Genomic DNA, 19,723 nt, shown 5'->3' on the forward strand with positions numbered 1-19,723 from the left:
GCGAATACTTTGAAATGTTTGCACTTCGATCTTTGATTAGGATGGAGAACTGCCTTTAATGTACAACTTCATGTTTGCACTGAAGTTTTACTATATCAATTAAAATAAACATTAAACATTTAAAAAAATCAAAAAATAAAAATTAAATTAAATCATCTGCTTACTTAATCTGCTCTTCTCTCCTTTGGAATGGTCACGTATAAGACATAGTAGCAAAGGAAGAAACTTAGCCTTTAGACCATCCTTGCTTTTCTAATGCTGAGAATATTAGCAGCATATTATATGGCAGCTGCTATTACATGAAAAAAAGAAAAGCGCTCAGTAGTATGCTGGAGCAAAGTATGTAGCAGACAAGAGAAGGGTCAGAAACAGAAAATTAGATGTTCAAGTTATTTGAGCAGAGAACTAGTGCTGGGAACCCATGAAATACAACCGGGAAAAGTCCCATCCAGGCTTCCTGATGAGACAAGAGCACGAAGGGACGCAATCTGGGTGCAGTCTGCATTTCACGCTACTCTATGATTTCATCTTGGCTTCACAAATATTTGAAAACCTCAATCCCAGGCCCACTCAAAATAAACTCCACAGATACAATGAGACTGCACCACAAGCTTTGCCACACCCTCATCCTCCTTTCTCTGAACGGTAACCTTCCTCTGAAGAAGTCAAGCCAACCAGTGATGTATTTAAATCTTGGGCACCGTCTCAAGCACCCAAGAGATGACGACAATGTTAAGCTATGTAATGGTGCCATCTCGTGGTAATAATAAAGATGACGCTGGATCAACTACATTTTCAGTAGTACACTGCAGCCATTGTGGCCACTAAAGAAAACATATTAAAACAGATACCTCTTAATTCCTCCGTGTCATTTAAGTTTTACAGTGCATGTTCACCATTAAGACACCCACAAGCACAAAAGAATCCCATGATGATTTACAACCACAGGTCACAGCAGCCAGGAAATGCTAACCCGTAACAGCCAGTGTGATTGTAACTGGAACTGGGTCTCTGATGATGTTCAGGCTTCTAAGAGGAATTTGAAAAATTGAAAATCTCTCTGAAAGGACAAGAAGAATGAATCAAGGTCAGGAAAATCTGTCTCACAGAGACAGATCCAAAAAACAGTGCTGTTCACTGATATCGTGATGGATCACAAGGTATCCATCCCCACATTGGAAGAATCTTGATAGTACCAGAGCCGTAGCTCAGCATTAAACAGAAAAGGAAAATCCATCATAGGAGACTAAACCAAAATGCATTCAGACTAAAAAGATCAGCTGCACTTGTAAATACAAAACTTTAGAACAATCTGCCAACAAATGTGGCAGATTTCCCGCTGCCCAACATCTGAAAATCAAAACTGTCAAATCAAAACAATCTTTCTAAAAAATGGGTTGTTTCAACCAAAACCAATGATTTTTGATACAGCAACCATGCATGAAATTGTCTGGCTTACATTATGTGAAACATCATGACAGATTAATGTAATGAAATTTCTAGCCTTAAAATCCATATGTTTACTTTTCTTGAGAGCGATTCAAATACTTTATTTAGCTGGCACACACCCACCCAGATCACTGCTAACGCTGATGTTGATGTCTAACATCTTATTTGTAGGCCAGACTTAAGTGTCTATGCTTATAAGAACAACAGGTACAAATTTCCTTTCAGCAGGTCTGCCAACTCTCTCACACACACACACTTACCTCCTTGTCTCCGAAGCAGAAATACCATCGTGTCAAACCACAAGCATCAGAGTGTAGATTCAGAGAGAGATCAAATCCAAGGTTTTGAAAACTTAACTCCAAAAACTGGAATGCTCTTTCAAGCCTTTGCCAACTTTTCCAGCACTCTGAAACCATCCTACCCTTGAGTAAATGAAGATTTCTTTTAAATAAAAGAACTTACACTGTGAGAAAAAGATGTTTGTGCTGTTGGTGGGGTTTTTTTCCTATTATGTTCTATTAAGAGTGAAGATATTGGATCTGTTTCTGCTTCAGACCCTCTTAGGATTCTTGTGATCTCACTAAGCAGCACTTCAGACTGCCAAGAACGAGTTGCAGGTCCAAGCTTCTAAATTAATCAGATACCTTAAAGCACTAATATAACAAAAAAAAAAAAAAACAAAACCAAAAAAACAAACCAAAATCAATATTCATACTAATTGTTCTGTAAGTCAACTTTTCTGAAATAATACGGAGCAAGCCTGTGTCTTGCTGCAACCTGTAGCCCAGGAGTTTAGTACTGATAAGTGGGACCTCAGAACTCCTGGCTCTGGTTCTTTACTGGATACAAATAATGGGCAAATGTCTGTATCCTCTTATTCTACTGTTTCTGCTCAGTGTGTTTCATTTGCCAGGCAGGGCAGATGAACTGAATGCAGAACATCCCTAATTGTCACAAGTTTGCATTAGAAGGATGATGTGATCACTTTCTTTGATTAGAAAGTACCAAGCCATCTGCCAACACCATCTCATCAAATGCACCTTTGCTTACTTGTATAATATGTCCAGTTGCCATCATGAGCATTTTTGATGAAAAAGCATTACTTAGAAAACAAAAAGCTAAACATAATCAAGGAAGACAATTCTTACACAGAGGAAACAAAAAACTTTTCTGTTAGAACAGGCAGTAAAGTGGCTGTTAATGCAGCCAGTGGATCACTGGATAACAGAGAGGTGAAACAGAAATTCAGTTAGGGGATATTGGAAAATTACTGGGTTTTCCTCCGACTCAAAGTGTCCCTAGATACAGAATGAATTTAATCAAATTAGGTGTCTGCCCATTCTACACAGTACCTTATCCATCTTCTTTATTCTAATTCAAAGTCATGTAGAGTTTCCTGGGGCCTTCTTAGATAAAATTTTCTTGAAAGACTTAAATCAGATGAAACTTCTTAATAGTTCCCACTTGCTGGAACAACTCCAGTTTACCTTTCCTTGACAATTATAATATAGGCTGTTATATGCAAACTAGACATGAGGCTAGTTTACTAGGCTACTACAACTCCAGAATCAGCTTTCATGAGGAGAGATATAATCACTTTCTATCATTCTTAGGAGCAACTGGTATTGCAACTCTTCACAAGTATTGTATTTAACAAAAAAAAAGTATGTATTTAACCATACATTAAGTAAGAATGTAGGCTGCTGCACAGGACGACACACAGTTTCTAGCAGTCTTTATAGCGTGCCCTTTGTGACTTGATGAATCAACAACCTGATGATCAGCTTATAAAGTTAGTTCTAAATGCATTCTCTTTGAGACAAGAGAACCATAGCAACATGATTAAGGCTGGCACACAATTCAGTGTTTTAATTCTCTGGGCAAAAACTTGCAAGTTCCAATTATAGCAATTTTTTTTTTTTTTTAAAGAGATGCCTAAAAAGGTCTGATTTCGATGTGTCTCAGGCATATGGTTTACTGAGCAGCTCAAGAGGGGAGGAGTTACTTGGATACATGAATAAATGCTATGTTAAATCACGACCTTAAACAAAAACAGGGTGACAGGGCTATGTATGAGCAATTATACCATACAGGGGGAAAAATATACATCCCTACAGTGTACCTACAGTGCCTGCCTACAGACCTGTCTCCCTGGAAATGCTGGATTAGTTTCTGGAAAGAAATAGCTACCTCTCCTTGTTCCAAGGCACCCACTTAAGAATTACAGGCTGCTGGATCTATTCAGGTTCACCAAGACCTTACTGCTGTTCACCACTGACCCTACCTCTTTGCAGAGCCTTCTCTGCCACTGGAGTAAAGATCTGATCCTTAAGAGTTTCACCTGTAACCATTAATACAACATTCAAGCTTTAGAAATTCCCCACTAAAAACCCAAAATCTAATACAGATCCAGCTTGTGGTGAAAGAACAAGATTTCTTTACTAAGCCATAACATGAGTAATCTAGTGAAATATGTCATACTTCCAAGTTAATTAAATGCAAAACATTAGGAAAGAGCCTACAGGAAATAAAACATGCCATATGTAATCTACACAAAGTTCTACACCCTGAACTTACACATAGCATGATCACAGTGCCTGAATTTAAAGGCAGTTTAAGGCCTGTAGCTTGCTCACTCCTCTTCTCTGTACCAAACTTTTTCTGCGTTAATGGATTTTGTCTGCCATCTAGTCCACCACAGGGTTTAAGGCAGATTTTTCTGCTAGAAAAGCTGAAATGAAAGGAATTCAAGATCAATTGTTCTCTTTGAAAGGAAGGTTACAGCTGTCATTCTGATACCAATGTGTGTTGCGGTATCTCCCTTCCATAATGCAGGATGTGGTTTCCATAGAAGTATCTTCTTACTTCAGTATCTACAAGCCCTCCAATTATTCCCTTTTGGATGTCTCGTGCAATCCAATAAAATCCTTTCAGAGCAGGGAAATAACTAGGCTTAACTACTACTTAATTACTTGGTGAGAAGAAAAAGAAAAGGACAATTAGCAAACTAAAGCTTTATTTAAAACAAAACACAAGATGGAGAACGTGTCTTGCAAAAAAAATTACATCTTACCTGAAGAAATCTCTCCAGTGTTACAAATTATGAACAGTCAATTACAATTTTTAAGACCACACTGCGATTTTGCTGATTTTTGAAAGTGTAATTATGGTATAATTCCGAATTGTTCAGTGGCCTTGCCTTCAACTAAACCCCCAGGGCCTGCGCTTTTTCTGAATCCTTTGCATTGCTGGTTATTGCCTGCACCTTGTTCTAAGTTGTTCAGGACCCTGTGAGTTTAGAGTCCCTGCTGCTGCTGTGTCATCTTTTTCTTCTGTGGCATCTCCTGCCACTTTCTCAACACCAGGAATGTATTCAACGCCCTGAAATTAGAACCAAGACAGAGGGAACACCAAATTATACACAAACAACATAAATAGTGACTTGATTCAAATATAAAATGCCTCTGTCAACCAAGGCCACCATAAACATGCAAGGCAAGAAACTTAGCTGCATTGTTTGTATAGAACAGCTTCATTCCTGCTGCTCTGCCTGAGTTCCCAGAAGTGTCAGCATAAAGCAAACTGGGAGCACGCGGAGCCTTGATCTGTCTGGGTGGGCTCTGAAGCCATGACCACAGCACATAACGCAAGAGCGTGCACCACAGGAGCCAGTGCTGTCATAGCCCCCCGGGAGACACATGTCTGAAGAAAACAAACTGATTTAATTGTGCGGCAACCAAAATGTACTGGGGAAACAACCCCTACAGCTCTTTGTTTTGCTGCCACTCGTCTCTCCTTTTTCTTTATTACTTGAAAAGGCTTCATTACTGTGATTTGTTTTCTCAGATACATGTACCCCTAACTAGGTTTAGGCTTCCTTCAGACCTCTTAGCCTGTTTTAGGCCTCCATCCCGCAAAAAGCTAAGCGCAGTCAGATCTGCAGCTTAGTAGTGGGATAAAATAATTAGGACCGTAGAGAGCTTGGCTTACTCATTCTAAAGGTGTCACACTCAAGCTCCCTGTATACAGGGCACAGGAAAAAAAATCACAGCACAGTTCAGTTCAGAAATCCACTGCATATGCAAACCTTGGAATTCACTGTATGCCAGCTTAGTTACAGTTGCCTTGTCTCAGTAAGGATCAAACTAAAACATTTAATGAAAACTATCGTGTAATCTTTAGCCTCTCAAACTACCATAGCTATATAAATTAGCTATATGAATCAATTATATGTGTATGTATATATATTATATAGCTATGATGTCTACATAAACCTATGGGTCAGTAGTAAAAAAACACCTATAGTTGTCTGTGATGGTCTCTCATATTTAAACCTCACTACTTCACTAAAAAGGGAAAAGGCCACCAATGAAAAAGAAAGTAATAAAATAGCAAATTAGTCACTGTACCTTACTCATCTGGTCCACTTCTCATTGCCTGAGTTTACTGGTTTGAAAGCCCGCTTCAGCCTCTGGAGAAATTGGGCAAATAGTTTTGCCCCAGAAAGAGATTAAAAAGGAAAAAAAGTTAGCAGACTTCCATGGCAATTTTAATTTAAAAAACACACCATAAAAAGCCACTTGAATGCTACCTTCAACCCCTTTTGCCTTGCTTTTGTTAATTAACCAAACCAGGGTGCCCGATGACACTACTACAAAAGACTAAGGTGAACAACTATATTAGAAAGAAAATGTCTCTAGGTCTTTCTTAGCTTGAAAGTTCTGCTAAATAGAGAATCCATTCATCTCTCTCACCAAGAAAACCCATATCCCTTCCTCCCTTTCAGAAAACGCAGATACTTTGATCAATTCAGATAAAGGATTATAAGCAATCATTTGAAATTGATTTTAATTCTTGCTCAGTCTGCTTATTTTTTGCATTAGCTTTACATTTACATGCTCTATGTGTATTACTGAACTACTTCAAAACAGCTCAGTTCACTGCCTGGTAGATTTAGCAACTAGGAGCAAATCATATTAAATGATTTCTGTTCCTCCAAGCAGTCCCAGAAGAGAAATGTCACTATGTTCCTGTTACTGAGACTATTTGCTGTAAATAAATCTCTCCATTTTTTAAACAATAAGAATTAATTCAGAATGAACAATTGCAGCTATGTGTGACAACATGCTAAAGAGCTTTATTTTTACAGATATATGTATACGTGCAGACAGAAATGTATGTGTATATATATGTCCATGTATCTGTGCGCATGTATCAGTTGCAGTAAACAGTGCTGCAGTTTAGCTGTGCTGCCACTAGATGCAGCCACATAACCTTGCAAAATTTAAAATTCTGACCTCAGGGTTACAGAAACCTTTTTTGGAATATCTATGATTGCCGAATTCTTATAACAACATTAATAGTATTCAATCAAGTATTTCAAGTACTGGGGGGAAAAAAATGTAATATGAGCAGAATTTTCAGTTTTTCTTCTCAGTAATTTTGTTCCAAAACATCGCATTGCAAATGTCGACAGGGATCTTAGAAATCAGAGCAGAATAAGACTTGTCTATTTTCGTGGTCGTTGCCATAGATCCAGATTGGAGCTGACAATATTGAATTACATTGTGTTTTGCTTTCTACATAACAGAGCAAGTAGGAATGAAGCACTATGTTCCCAAGTGACCCCCTAAAGACCTAAATGACTGTGTGTGTATGGAACAGGTAAGCGTACAACTCCAGTGGTTTCCATTCTGTGCCACATCATTTTTGTCTCTGTGTCGCTGTACCACAGCTCTGGACACACAAGCTTCTCTTTACACACATGGTAAGCAGCACACTAGGTCAGATGATAAAGGATTCCTGCACTCAGAAAATGTTTCTGCTTTATCTACTACTAACAGATAGCATGAAGCCCTGGCAAATTCTCTTGTTATTTCCTCACCAGCTATCAAACAGAGCTATGCAGGAGTGACGCTGCCTTTAGGATAAAGCAAAACCAGGGAAACTCTCCCCTAGTTTTAGCAGGCGTTATCTGTCCTGTACTCTCCCTTGGTATTTCCCTGGGTGCATGTGGTGGGTTGACCCTGGCTGGATGCCAGGTGCCCACCAAAGCCGCTCTATCACTTCCCCTCCTCAGCTGGACAGGGGAGAGAAAATATAACAAAAGGCTCGTGGGTCAAGATAGGGGCAGGCAGAGATCACTCACCAATTACCATCACGGGCAAAACAGACTTGACTTGGGGAAATTAGTTTAATTTATTACCAATCAAAATCAGAGTAGGGTAATGAGAAATAAAACCAAATATTAAAACACCTTCCCCCCCACCCCTCCCTTCTTCCTGGGCTTAACTTTGCTCCCCATTCTCTTTACATCCTCCCCCTGAGCAGCAGCAGAGGGTCGGGGAAGGGGGGTTGTGGTCAGTTCATCACACATTGTCTCTGCTGCTCCTTCCTCCTCAGGGGAGGACTCCTCACACTCTTCCCCTGCTCCAGCGTGGAGTCCCTCCCAGGGCAGACCGTCCTCCACCAGCTTCTCCAACGTGAGTCCTTCCCACGGGCTGCAGTTCTTCACGAACTGCTCCCGCGTGGGTCCCTCCCACGGGGTGCAGTCCTTCAGGAACAGACTGCCCCAGCGTGGGTCCCCTGCAGGGTCACAAGTCCTGCCAGCAAACCTGCTCCAGCCTGGGCTCCTCTCTCCAGGGGCACAGCCTACCTCACCATCGTCTTCCCCACGGGCTGCAGGGGAATCTCTGCTCCGGCGCCTGGAGCACCTCCTCCCCCTCCTTCTTCCCTGACCTTGGTGTCTGCAGAGTTGTTCCTCTCACATATTCTCACTCCTCTCTTCAGCTGTAGTTGCTGTTGTGCAGTTTTTTCCTCCCTTCTTAAATACGTTATCCCAGATGCGCTGCCACCGTCACTGATGGGCTCGGCCTTGGCCAGCAGCGGGTCCATCTTGGAGCCGCCTGGCATCGGCTCTGTCGGACGTAGGGGAAGCTTCTGGCAGCTTCTCACAGAAGCCACCGCTGGAGCCCCCCGCTACCAAAACCTTGCCACGCAAACCCAATACAGTGCATAGTATGCACAGTACTGGGACAACACAAGCACAAGCAGCACACGAGTAGATTCCATACGTAAAACAGATGTAGTAAACGTATTACACGGTTTTAAATGCTGTTTTTATAGTGGGTTGATTTTCCACTGAAGATGGATGAAATAAAGCCTGTTCAGCACATTCAGCGTAAAGGAAAGTGATGCCCAGTGAGCTGTGCACCAGAGTGGTGAATATAATTTAAAAAGCAGATTTTTATTATATATTTTAGTGCCAAATTCACTTGCTTCTGCTCCCTTCCACTATAAAGATCACATTGGAATTCACAATTGATATAAATATATATAAACCCTTCCCCCATTCCTGGTTTATACTTGCCCTCCTTCCTCTTTCTGTAGATATGAGATACCTCATTTACGTGCAGAACTGGCCAAGGCAGTTCCCAGGCCTCGTGTATTTTTTACTGACAGCCACTCTGGTGGAATTATATTTACCCATGGTTTAGGTCTTTTCTCTTTGTTTGTTTGTTTTTGTAGAAGATGGTAAAAAGAAGAAAGAAAAAAGAAAGTACACTCTCCTCCAGGACCCACTTTCTGTTTGCTGATTTGATCGTAGTTCGCTTCAATTGCCATTAATAAACTGAACTGAGCAAGATGGATTAAAGGAAAGAGCAACACCAGTTTTTGTTTGTTTAAAGCATGAGGAACATAAATATAATGGCTTCAGAGGAACCCAGCCTAGGGCTAAATTCTGACTTAACTCTCCTGCGGGGTGCTGCAGACAAGATGAAACACAATGTCTCAACTGAAGGTCCCCAACCCAGTACAAGGCAGGACAGATGTGGGAAGGCACGGGAGCAATTCACTCTGCAACGCTCCTCGCTGCACTTCCAGAAAGAGACAATGCGTGCCCTTCTTTTGGCACCTAATGCTTATCACAGCTTGTGTGCATGCAGCAGAGGGGCTGTCTGGATCCCCAAGCCAGCTGAACAGATTACATCAACAAGATCCCCATATGAACTGTCAAAAGGTTTTCCTACTCTGTCGCTATCTTTTCTGAAGTAGGCAGAAAATGCTCCCAGCAAGAAGGATTTACCCTGTAGGAGAGTACTTTGAATCTTCCAAAAGCCATAATGAAAATGTTTGTGTTTCCATCCAAGAATGGTATTGGCAGCAAATTGAAGGTAATTAAACACATTGCCCATTGGCCGTACAAATTTCTTCTTTGTAATAATTTCAGAGAAACAAACCCCTCTCTATAACCCAGACATTGTGTTGTGCAACAGGAATTTTTCGGGCTAACTTCTACCCTGCTGTAAGTGCACTGCAATGGGAGTTACAGCCACTTTATGCCAAGACTGTGCTTTGTTCAGTATCTCTCAGATGCTCTGTAGTTCAATTTCATTACCTCATAATTTCTAAGAATTGTCCTGTTTACTGGGAAAAGACCAGCGAACTGGACTGCACACTCAGTAGTTTCTCCATGTGCAAACAACAGAGAAACCACATATCTATTATCACTACCTAACCCTTGATTTTACTCCTTATCTTTATATAACATGGCCAAGTTCACACTGTTTATTTTAACTCACTTCCTGCAGGGGATGACTCCATCTGAATTTTTAACCAGATATTCTCTCGCTGGCTCCAATCTCCTGGTGCTTCCACCTCCCACAGTCGCTTCTGCTCCTCACGATAAGTCTGCAAGAATTTCTGGCAAACTGAACAGGAGAAACCAAGGGGTAAAGCATGAATGAGTGAAAAGTACAGTGGAAGAGTGAGTGTGTTCTATCCCGGAAATTCTCTCAGACCTACTTTCATTAGTTCCTTTGGAAATCTTTTCTTCTCTCTTCTCATCTTCCCTTTTTTTAATTTTAGCTGGGGCTTTTAGTAAAAGTCTATGTGGAATGACCTAAACAGGCACAAGTGAATCCTGTCCGTCTGCTTCAGTCTAGATTACTTCCTTGTGAGTGCAGAAATACAGGACTTGAAATGACTTACTGAGCCACCTTCTTCTGGCACTGCATCACAGAACTATCTCCAGACACTTAGTAGGTTTTAGACTAACAGCAGTGTGGGTTTTTCACCCTCACTACTCTGAAATGAAAGGTGTTTCAGTATCTTCCAGCTTTAACCATTAAGAATGCTACTCAAGTTTCTATTTATAAACTAAAGCTTTGTATTGGTTTGTTCTTGGGCCAATACCATCCTCCATTTTACTACTGCTACCCTATACTCCGTTGCTGGGGTTCATTTACTTCTTTGGGTGTGGAAAACAGGAAATAGGAAGAATTAACACAGGAATAACAGGGGTACCTGTGTCAGATGTACAATCACCTTGAGAAACCATATTCCCATAGACTCCTATCGCTGTCAGTCCATACTGAATATTAATATAGTTTGGATAAACAATCAAATTTAGGTTTGCTTCTGTTATCAAACTGAAATCTACAGTCTTATTTAGAGGTTTCCTTAGGATGTCTGCAGAGCCAAGAGGAGGCATATGTTGTAGGACAAACCATTAAAAAAATTTAATGAGGATTTTTAAACCTTCCTTAACCACTGTTCTATTAGTTCCACCAACTCTACTAAGACAGCAATCTGTAAACAACAAAAGTATTTTCATGCCCTCCTCTGTTCATTCTGGTTCATCATACTACAGAATGAATCTAGATGGGTCACTTATCTTCAGCATTCAGTTAAGTTTAACATTGGGATGTTGAAACAAAAACCCGATTCTGGTATGTAAACAGTTGCTTCTCAGTACTGAGCAGATCACTGTCATTAATTTTATCCAAGGATATCCAAAGTAAATTAATTATTTCAAGAAAAGCTACTGAAAGTAATATATATATACCAAAATAGAGACATATGCTAAATGGCGTTTTACTTCCTTTTAGGCCTCTGTAGCACGTTAAATAACATGCTAGTGAAACTGTGCACATTTAGTACAGAGATTTAAAGTACAAGGTTGTGGTTCCAATGAAATTTAAAAAAGGCAGTGACTCAATATACCCAAAATTTAACTTATAGTATTAATACTTTTATAAAAGCAGGACCTAGAAAACCTAATTAGAACATCATACAAGTCAAATTTGTTCACTATTAGCTCTAATCTTAATTGAGATGAAAGCATAGTCTTGCAATATATCACGAGTGTTAACACATAAACAATGCAGCTTTCTGATCCATAGTGTCTAAACCATTGATGTTTATGTCTAAGCCATAGGAAAAATGGATATTACCGGGAGAAGAGAAAAAATGTTGTCAATACTATTCCTTCCTGAAATTAGAAGTAGCAGTACCTTAGAAACTCCAGGGGTACATTTCTATACGTCAGGGTACACGTGTATACATTCAATAACAAATACTGACCAAGGGAAAGAACAGATACAGTCAAAATTTTGTTGACACTTATTAGGAAATGGCTGTAGAGTCGTAAGTCAATAGAAACGTCCCCCAAAAAATGACAGTAAAGACTGTATACCATACAGAGAGAAACTTTAGGAAAAAATGCTTTTCTAAAGAAAACAGTTTTACAAATAGTGTGAGCACAGATATTTTCTGTAAATTTTACTAGCAAAACCAGAACTTCAACCTGAACACAGAGAAGATATATAACTACTTAATGATCTTTTAAAAGTACCAAATGTTCAAAGACAGTCAATACGAAACAAGTACTGATGTGACTGAATGAAGGAGCAGAGCCCAGGTATATGGCTTATTAAATCTAATTTCTTACAAATGCAGTAGCTACAAAAGCATTATGTGCATAGTGCAAGCTTGACAACATCTTATGATTCTTTTCCCTCTGGTGTCAAATAAAATGGGTAAGTCACTGTCTAGGGCAATGACACAGTTCTATTCCTAAGAGAAAGCGAGATAAGAATGCAAAATGTCAAACAGGTAGTATGAGTTTTATGCTTCTCATTGTCTTACGTAAATATTGGCCTACCTTTCTGCAGGAAATTCCAGATGTTTCAAGAAAAGTAACCAGTTGTACGCTAACAACAGTTCAGTTCAGACAAGTGCACTGAACTCTTATACAGTTACGAAAATCCTACCAAGACCATATTGAAATTTATACATTATACATGACCCTTACCTAACGCTTCCACATCAAACAATTTACCTTGATACATCGCAGCAGAAATAGGGCAGCTGATCCCCAAGGCATCCTCAGCCATGAAAGACTGACAGAAATCATGCAGCATTTTCATCCCTAGGCCACCTCTTCGGTGCTTTCTCCGGACGAATATAGTATCCAAAACCGGCAGCAAGTAACATTGACTGGTTGTACCATCACATAGGCTCCCTGAAAGTAGACAGTAAAAAATACATGAATTTGAAAACAAAATTGGTATTGCTGCACTAACCAACCACTGTGTGATTCTAGCCACAAATACTGCCCCGATACCTTTCCAAGGATGACCCCAACCGAGGTGCATTTGCATAGACAGTAAAACACTTTCCAGGAGAAAGGTTTTTGCCATCAAACTGAGAGGGCCTGCTTAACATGTGGCTGACAGGTCTCACCGTAGTATTTTCGAGACTCTCATTCTTCATAATCGGACCATCCAGGTACACAGGGAACATACATAGGAAAGTTCACTGAAAAGATATAACTGGGCTATAGCCAAAGAGGCATAAACATTCCAAATGTAATCTCAGTATATTCCTTTAGCTTTTGGCTATACCGGTAAATTACTCCACAAACTCTTTTTATGAAATACACTAAACCACACAACACAGTATGATCTAAATGCTCAGAAGGTCTATACTGCCTGATGCAGCTGGCCAGTGGAGGAGGATTCCAGAGCAAACCCCCAATACTGTTTCAGCTAACAATTTCATAATGACTGCAGGGAGAGAAGAGAGGCTCTCCTGGCCTCTGCATACATTGCTGTTGTGCCTCCCCAAATGGTATGGTAATACTCTGAAGCATGAAATTTGACTGGCCCCATCATTTACACCTCCTTTCTGACTTTTACTGGTCAGAAAGTTATACAACCCTTTTACTGCATATTCAGCCTTCGATCTCCTAGTTCAGTAAATTCCATAGACAACTGTACAAAAGAATCCTTCGCTCTTTCAGTTGCTGTTATCTGTCAACACATACCCAGGAGACATCTTCAAACCTTTGCTGGTAAGAGAACCACACAAAAAGTAAGTGTTGGGGTTGCTCCACCTGAAACTAGAAACAGACCCCTAACTGCTCATGCTCACAGCGACTCTGGGCCAGAAGAAGGGAAGTCCTTCACTCGCCTCCTTCAGAAAACAGAGCAGAAGCCAGGCAGCCCCAACAACCCAGCACGTAACAGGGAGGCAGATCACTTCCCAAAGAGGAAGAACCATGTCTGAGAAAGCACCGAGTAGAATCCAAGCGATAACTAAATCACGGCAGCAGCTTAGGTTCAACCTTGCACTGCAGCACACAAAAGTCACACCTCTGTAGAAGATGAGTATAGACATTAATTAAGGCATTTGGGTATAAAGCCATAAACAACTGAGTGGTGCATTTTAAGAAAGTACTGTAAGTGCTCCTTTGTAAGTCACTCGATTTCTACTGAGTGGTAATTTATCACATGTGTACGTGCTTTTAGTCCATTGCTTGAACTACTACTATCAGTGTTAAACTAGGGTTTTCACTGAAGGACGGTCCTTGCTAATAAACACATTAAGTCAGTCACTTGAAATCATGAGGACGTGACAAAATGCTCTACATGCGGACAAAACACAGACTCAAGTATAAGCCTCCAAACTATTAAAACTGTTCTCAGTGAAAACTGTCAAAAAAATTAGAACCAAGGGATTTATTTTGCAATCATGTATGGTAAACTCCAACTGGAGTCAAGAGAAAGCTGATTAAGAACAGACATTCAGGGTCCAAAATTTTAATGTTCACCCTGAACAACTTAGGGTCCTATTGCAGGAGGTACATTAGCGATTCACTGTACAACTTCCCGTCAGTGCAGAATACCACAAAAGCAGAACCTCAAACTACCTGACAGCATAAGCGTTCAACCCTGAAATGAATGACCAACATCAGTTCACCAACTACCTACCTAGAGGATAAGGTCACCATAGAAACATCTTGCTGATTTATTTTCATTTTTAGAAAATATTTATAAAAAATTCATGCTGCTTCTATCTGGGTACATGGCAGTTTAAACAGAAATGGATATCCAGGCCTTTATAACAGAAAAAAATTACATTTTCTTACTTTGTTGCTTAAATCTCATCAAGACCTTCTCAGTTTTCTTCCTTACCACTTACTAGTGTACCACTCAGTCTAGTTTTCAGTGTCTTGAGACAGGAAACTTCCGTCACTTCACTAAGACCCGTTTTGCAGTGTCACAGGTCTCCTATTGAATGGCTGTTCCTAAATTTCAGTACAAGACTTTTACTTAATAGATGCATTTTTTCTTTATCACATGCCCATAGCTATCTTAAACTGAGGTCTACTTCTGTTCCTTGAGTTGGTGTCTAGTGCCTTTTGCTGACAGTCGCCAGGCCTGACTTTGATTACTCTTTTCTAGGATGCCAATTCAGCAAAGCATACATGACTATATTTAATTCTAGACCCTGATTTGTCAGGGCTGTAGCTCTCCATTTAGCAAGAATCCACGTCACACATACTAGCCATACAACAAGAGTACGTTTAGCAAGAATCCACATCACACATACTCAGCCATACAACAAGAGTACGTAGCTACATAATCAATCCATTCACATCCAGGCTTGGTCTACCCCTGCTTAATCAAAGTGCATGCTTAACTTCAAACACGTGTTCAAGCACATTGTTGGAAAAGGATGGTTTGTGGTGGTGTTTACAACCTTTCAATATTTGTAACACATGATGGGTGGTTACGCTTTTTTCATAAGCCAAAAAATTGAGTATATCCTCAGTCCCATTGTTAGCTGCCAACCCAACAGAGATGTTGGATTCCAGAAATGTTGCACCATACATTCTAAGAAAGGGACAAACTTTTCCTCATGAAGTCAATAGCTTTAAGGATTCCTCCACATTGCAAGTGTCCTTATAAGTTTATTATTATCTCATATAGTCTGTCTCCTATAAATCCTGATGAGACTGCTGTGCAGCAATCCCAGGAGCTGAGTGATTTATGTCTGTGCTCCTAATTTTGTGCTGAGAAGACGACAAAAACTTGTAATGTCTAAAGGCACTGTAAATAAAGAAACCATGAAGCCATTCTTCACCTTGTCCCTGGGAAACATATTAGAAGAGTCATAGCCCACAGCCATTTGAAATAAAATAAACAAACAAACAAACCTTTGGAACAAAGGCCACTTTGTCTCCAGTTCCAATCCAATAGCAAAGAGGTTACTGTAAGCTAATGGTGGCCCAGAGGTGACCGCTAGGCTCTCACACATTTGGTTCAGAGGTTTGTTTCATTGTTGAAACACACAAACAGACTAAGTTTTGAGGTGAAGGAGGAGACGGGAAATAAGGGCATTGGCGATGGAGATGGAAGTACTCATACAGTCTGCCCTTTGAAAGCCTTTGATCTGTCTGGTTAGGTCACGAGTGTCAAATGACCAACTTATGAGCCAGCAAAATGGTAAACAGATATTACAAGGGCAGGAAAGCAGACAGCCATTAGCATTCCCAAAGAGCCACAAACCAGAAAAAAAAACAATCCAGTCCCCACATCCAACAGACCCAAACAAAACAAGGTTGTGCATACTGACTATTTCCCTGCTGAACAAGTTGGCTTGGCACACACATGTTTGGACAGGCCTTAAGCAGGCTGAGTGCTTGTGTAATGGGTGGGGAATATTTCTGCTGAATAGAACCCAAGGTCAACCCATTGTGTGAGTTTGTATGTGAGACGGGGAACAAAGGTTCTGGCTTCAATAAAATTAAATGAATTCATGTCTTGACTGGTATGTAGTCATTTAATTTTTATTACAGCCAGAACCTTCAGTCTGCCTCAGAAATGCACATTAAAATATTATTGCTAGAAAACAGAGGGAGAGAAAAGCAATTATCCAACAAGATTTCAACTAATTGTCTGTCAGGTTAGACTTCAATCCTGATTTAATTTTTTTTTCTAAAAGAAATGTATGTAATCAGTGAAAAATAAAATCCTATTATCTTTTTAGGGATCTAGAGAATACCACCTGGGCCACCAAAGTAGTAAAAAAAATTTGCAAAGGCTTGTATGAAGAAAGGTGTGAAATGGATTTTAGCTTGAGTAGCCAGTTCCAAAGACCATCTCTAACGCTCTGGGGTAGCAAAAAGCGGAGATTGGGCCAGGGTTGCTTTGCTGCCTGTTTTATATCAGCTTAGATTTTTTGCAGTCAGGTGTTCTCAAACTGTGATTTGTGGAGCAACTCTAAAGAATGAATGAGAAGCCAACAATGCATTTACTCCTGTTTCAACTGCATGTTTTACAGCCTTCTCAGAGGACCCAATTTCGCTAAGGCTGGTTTGACTCACATGACAGAAACACCATCCTTCTCCGCACTTTTACTGCTAAGGTTTGACAAAAGGGACACAGCGAGCTTGGGAAGGGCCAAGCTTTGGCAATCTGACTCCTTTGCTTTTTGTACCACAGACAGCTTGGTCTGCAAATGGGCAGCTCCTATGTGTTATAGAAACAGTAATACATAACAGTAGGGGGGAAAAAAAGCTGTATATAAAGAAGGAGGTTTGTGCTGCTTTGTTCTTAAAGGGACTAAGACAGTCCTGGCTCATAGCATCCTCCAACTTCCCTAGTGATTTATTTGCATTATGAATCTCCTACATTCTCCTGACATTTATGTGAAGGTGGTAAAAGTCCATTTTCAGTAATTACTAACCCTCAGTAAATAAAAAAGAAAAACTTTCAGGGAATTACATGGTCTCATTGCACAAAAAACAGCGTCAGTAACTGTGGTCATTAATCCTACATCACTACACAAAACACATTCTTTTTGAGGTTTTCACACAGATTTAGAGCATGCCAAGAAAAAAATCTGAAAGAAATACGTAAAAGAATATAAACCAGATCTCAAACCCAAAGTATCTATATGAAGGCTTTCTGCAAAATATTTCATTTTCAGGTTGCTGTCTGCAAAGAAAGGGACAGGGACAGGGAACTGTCATTTCCTATTGTACCTTTAAGTAGCTACACATTCGGTGAGGTCTAACTCCTCAGCTGTCTAATATGGAAGCCACTGACGCAGATAAAATTGGAGACGTTTATCTTGGCACGTGACAAAGTGTCTTATCAGCCTCATTAGTGGCTTAGTACGTTTCATCAGTCTTTAGTATACCCAGTGGTAAATGCTGCATGCCTGTCATTGGACGGGAACAGGCACATACCAGAGAGGCTAGGGTGATGATCTGTGTAGTCATGAATAAATTTTGTTTTAATAAAGGTGTCTAATGCTCACGAAAAGTGATAGCCTTGAAGAACGAGTCTTCTGTTTATCTACACAACAGGTGCAGGATGGCCAGTGTCAGTAGTTGCCAAATTGTCTCAAAACCTTGACTTGCAGTTACTGCGTCTCTGAGCAAGGCGGGTGCTCAAGACCATCTGTCCCTCTTTAGCTAGACTAGCAAAAGAGATCCAGTTAAGGGTGTTCATAAGATGGATGTATGTGTGGAACTGGACCAAAATTACCAAGTTCACTTTGTACAGGCCACCTAGGAACTGGCAAATGGAAATGACTTTACAATATTGCCAAGATAGTTAATTAGAATGACTGAAGTCCATTGAAAATTCAGTTTGCATAATGGCACACTAAATCTGTAGTGAAGATAGAACAGACTCTCTCCTCCTTGGTCACCGCTTCTGTGATTCACCCAGATGACTTATGTTTGAAATAGCCATGCTCCACAGATCTGTTCTCGCTTATCTGGCTCCACTGAAGCATGTTTTTTGTCGTATTGTAGATAATGGAAAATTCACAGATGAGAAATACAGTTGAATACTACATCAGCATGAGACTCTCAATTACTTAGTGAAGAAAATAAAACTATAAAGAACGGCCAGGTAATTGCAGAGCATGGAAATAAAGGGAATCAGAATGACATGGTGGGCACAGAGGAAAATAATGTCTTCCTAGGACCAGAAGCAGTAACAGAGGTCCAGCACAATATAAAGTCCTGTACTTAAAGTGGCCCCTACTAAATGTTCTGACCAGGACAGTAAAAGGAAAAAGAACTTACATTATAATAAAAAAAAAGTTTAAAAAAAAAAAAATCTAAAACAACCATGTGAAATACAACTTCTAAGAGAAGATATTTATCTTAGCCTGTTTTGAGCCTAATAAATCCATGGCTCTTCTAGAAAGTAGAGAGAATAGGATCAGCCAGAGCATGGCTGGTATGAAATTGAAATCACAGAACTTCAGAAAGAGGAATTATTTTCTAAATGCATACAGCAAATAGCAAAAAGGGGCAAAAACAATCCATTTTAAGCTTCCCGAAAAGGCTTTGGCAAAAGACTGAAGTAATTTGTGACACAGGCCAAAAACTAACAAATATAGCTGCCCAGAGGAAAAAACCACTGGCAACAAAAGACAGATGCTGACAAAGCTGGACTTGAAGAATTGGTATTTTATGTGGACCTGGTTTAAAACCAAACTGTGACTCTCAACTTACTCAGAAACAGTTTCAACTTGGCTAATACTCCACCCATAACAGACTACTGTGCAAATTTATTTTACTGAAACATGAATCATTACAGCCCATACAAGTGTTTCTTTCCAAAAGCTTTGCTCAGAAATATTTATGGACTTAAAGGAAAATGTACTATGGCAATTGAAGTGTTTGCCAATTACAAACCAGTTCATCAGCATATTCACAGACATATACAAGATTCCTTTATCATAGGCTGAGACTTGATTCATCATTGATAGTACAGTAGCACTGTATCAGCACAGTGGTGTACAAGCTACACCGCAGTGTGAATAAGGATTTTGCACATCCCAAGGCAGCACAAGAGCACAACGCCTCTTATTGTTGCTGGCCTTTGAGACTCTATCAGAGAAGACACCTTCGGACTGTCCTCTGGAATCCAAAGCAATCCATATCTGTACAGCTATCAAGCTGTTTCTTATTCTCCCGTTTTGGACAGATGGCCACCGATTGCTGACTTGAACAATACATTTACCTCCAAAGATACCAGCTTCTCTACATTTAAGCTGCTGGTATCAAGATAACACCCATGAATCTGAAACACAGACTGGTAACCAGCTCCTACATGGGGGCATACCCATAACTGCATACCTGGAGTTATTCTAATGAAGCCTTTTCCACTCCAGACTGGTT

The 19,723-nt window shown here is 40.1% G+C and overlaps 1 protein-coding gene across 1 annotated transcript in view; it reads right to left on the reverse strand.

The window, feature by feature from the left end:
• Positions 1-4,448: 4,448 nt before the first annotated feature.
• Positions 4,449-19,723, reverse strand: part of FAM169B (Protein) — a 41,525-nt gene continuing 26,250 nt past the window's right edge. The window contains 5 exon segments of the mRNA XM_087743362.1: positions 4,449-4,725; positions 4,727-4,830; positions 5,859-5,920; positions 10,032-10,160; positions 12,572-12,754. Coding sequence (XP_087599488.1) covers positions 4,614-4,725; positions 4,727-4,830; positions 5,859-5,920; positions 10,032-10,160; positions 12,572-12,754 — 590 coding nt within the window. The 3' untranslated portion in view covers positions 4,449-4,613.

This window comes from Nipponia nippon, unplaced genomic scaffold, assembly GCF_047370975.1.
Source record: "Nipponia nippon isolate SJK-2023a ecotype South Korea unplaced genomic scaffold, ASM4737097v1 scaffold_9, whole genome shotgun sequence".
NCBI classification, from domain to species: domain Eukaryota; kingdom Metazoa; phylum Chordata; class Aves; order Pelecaniformes; family Threskiornithidae; genus Nipponia; species Nipponia nippon.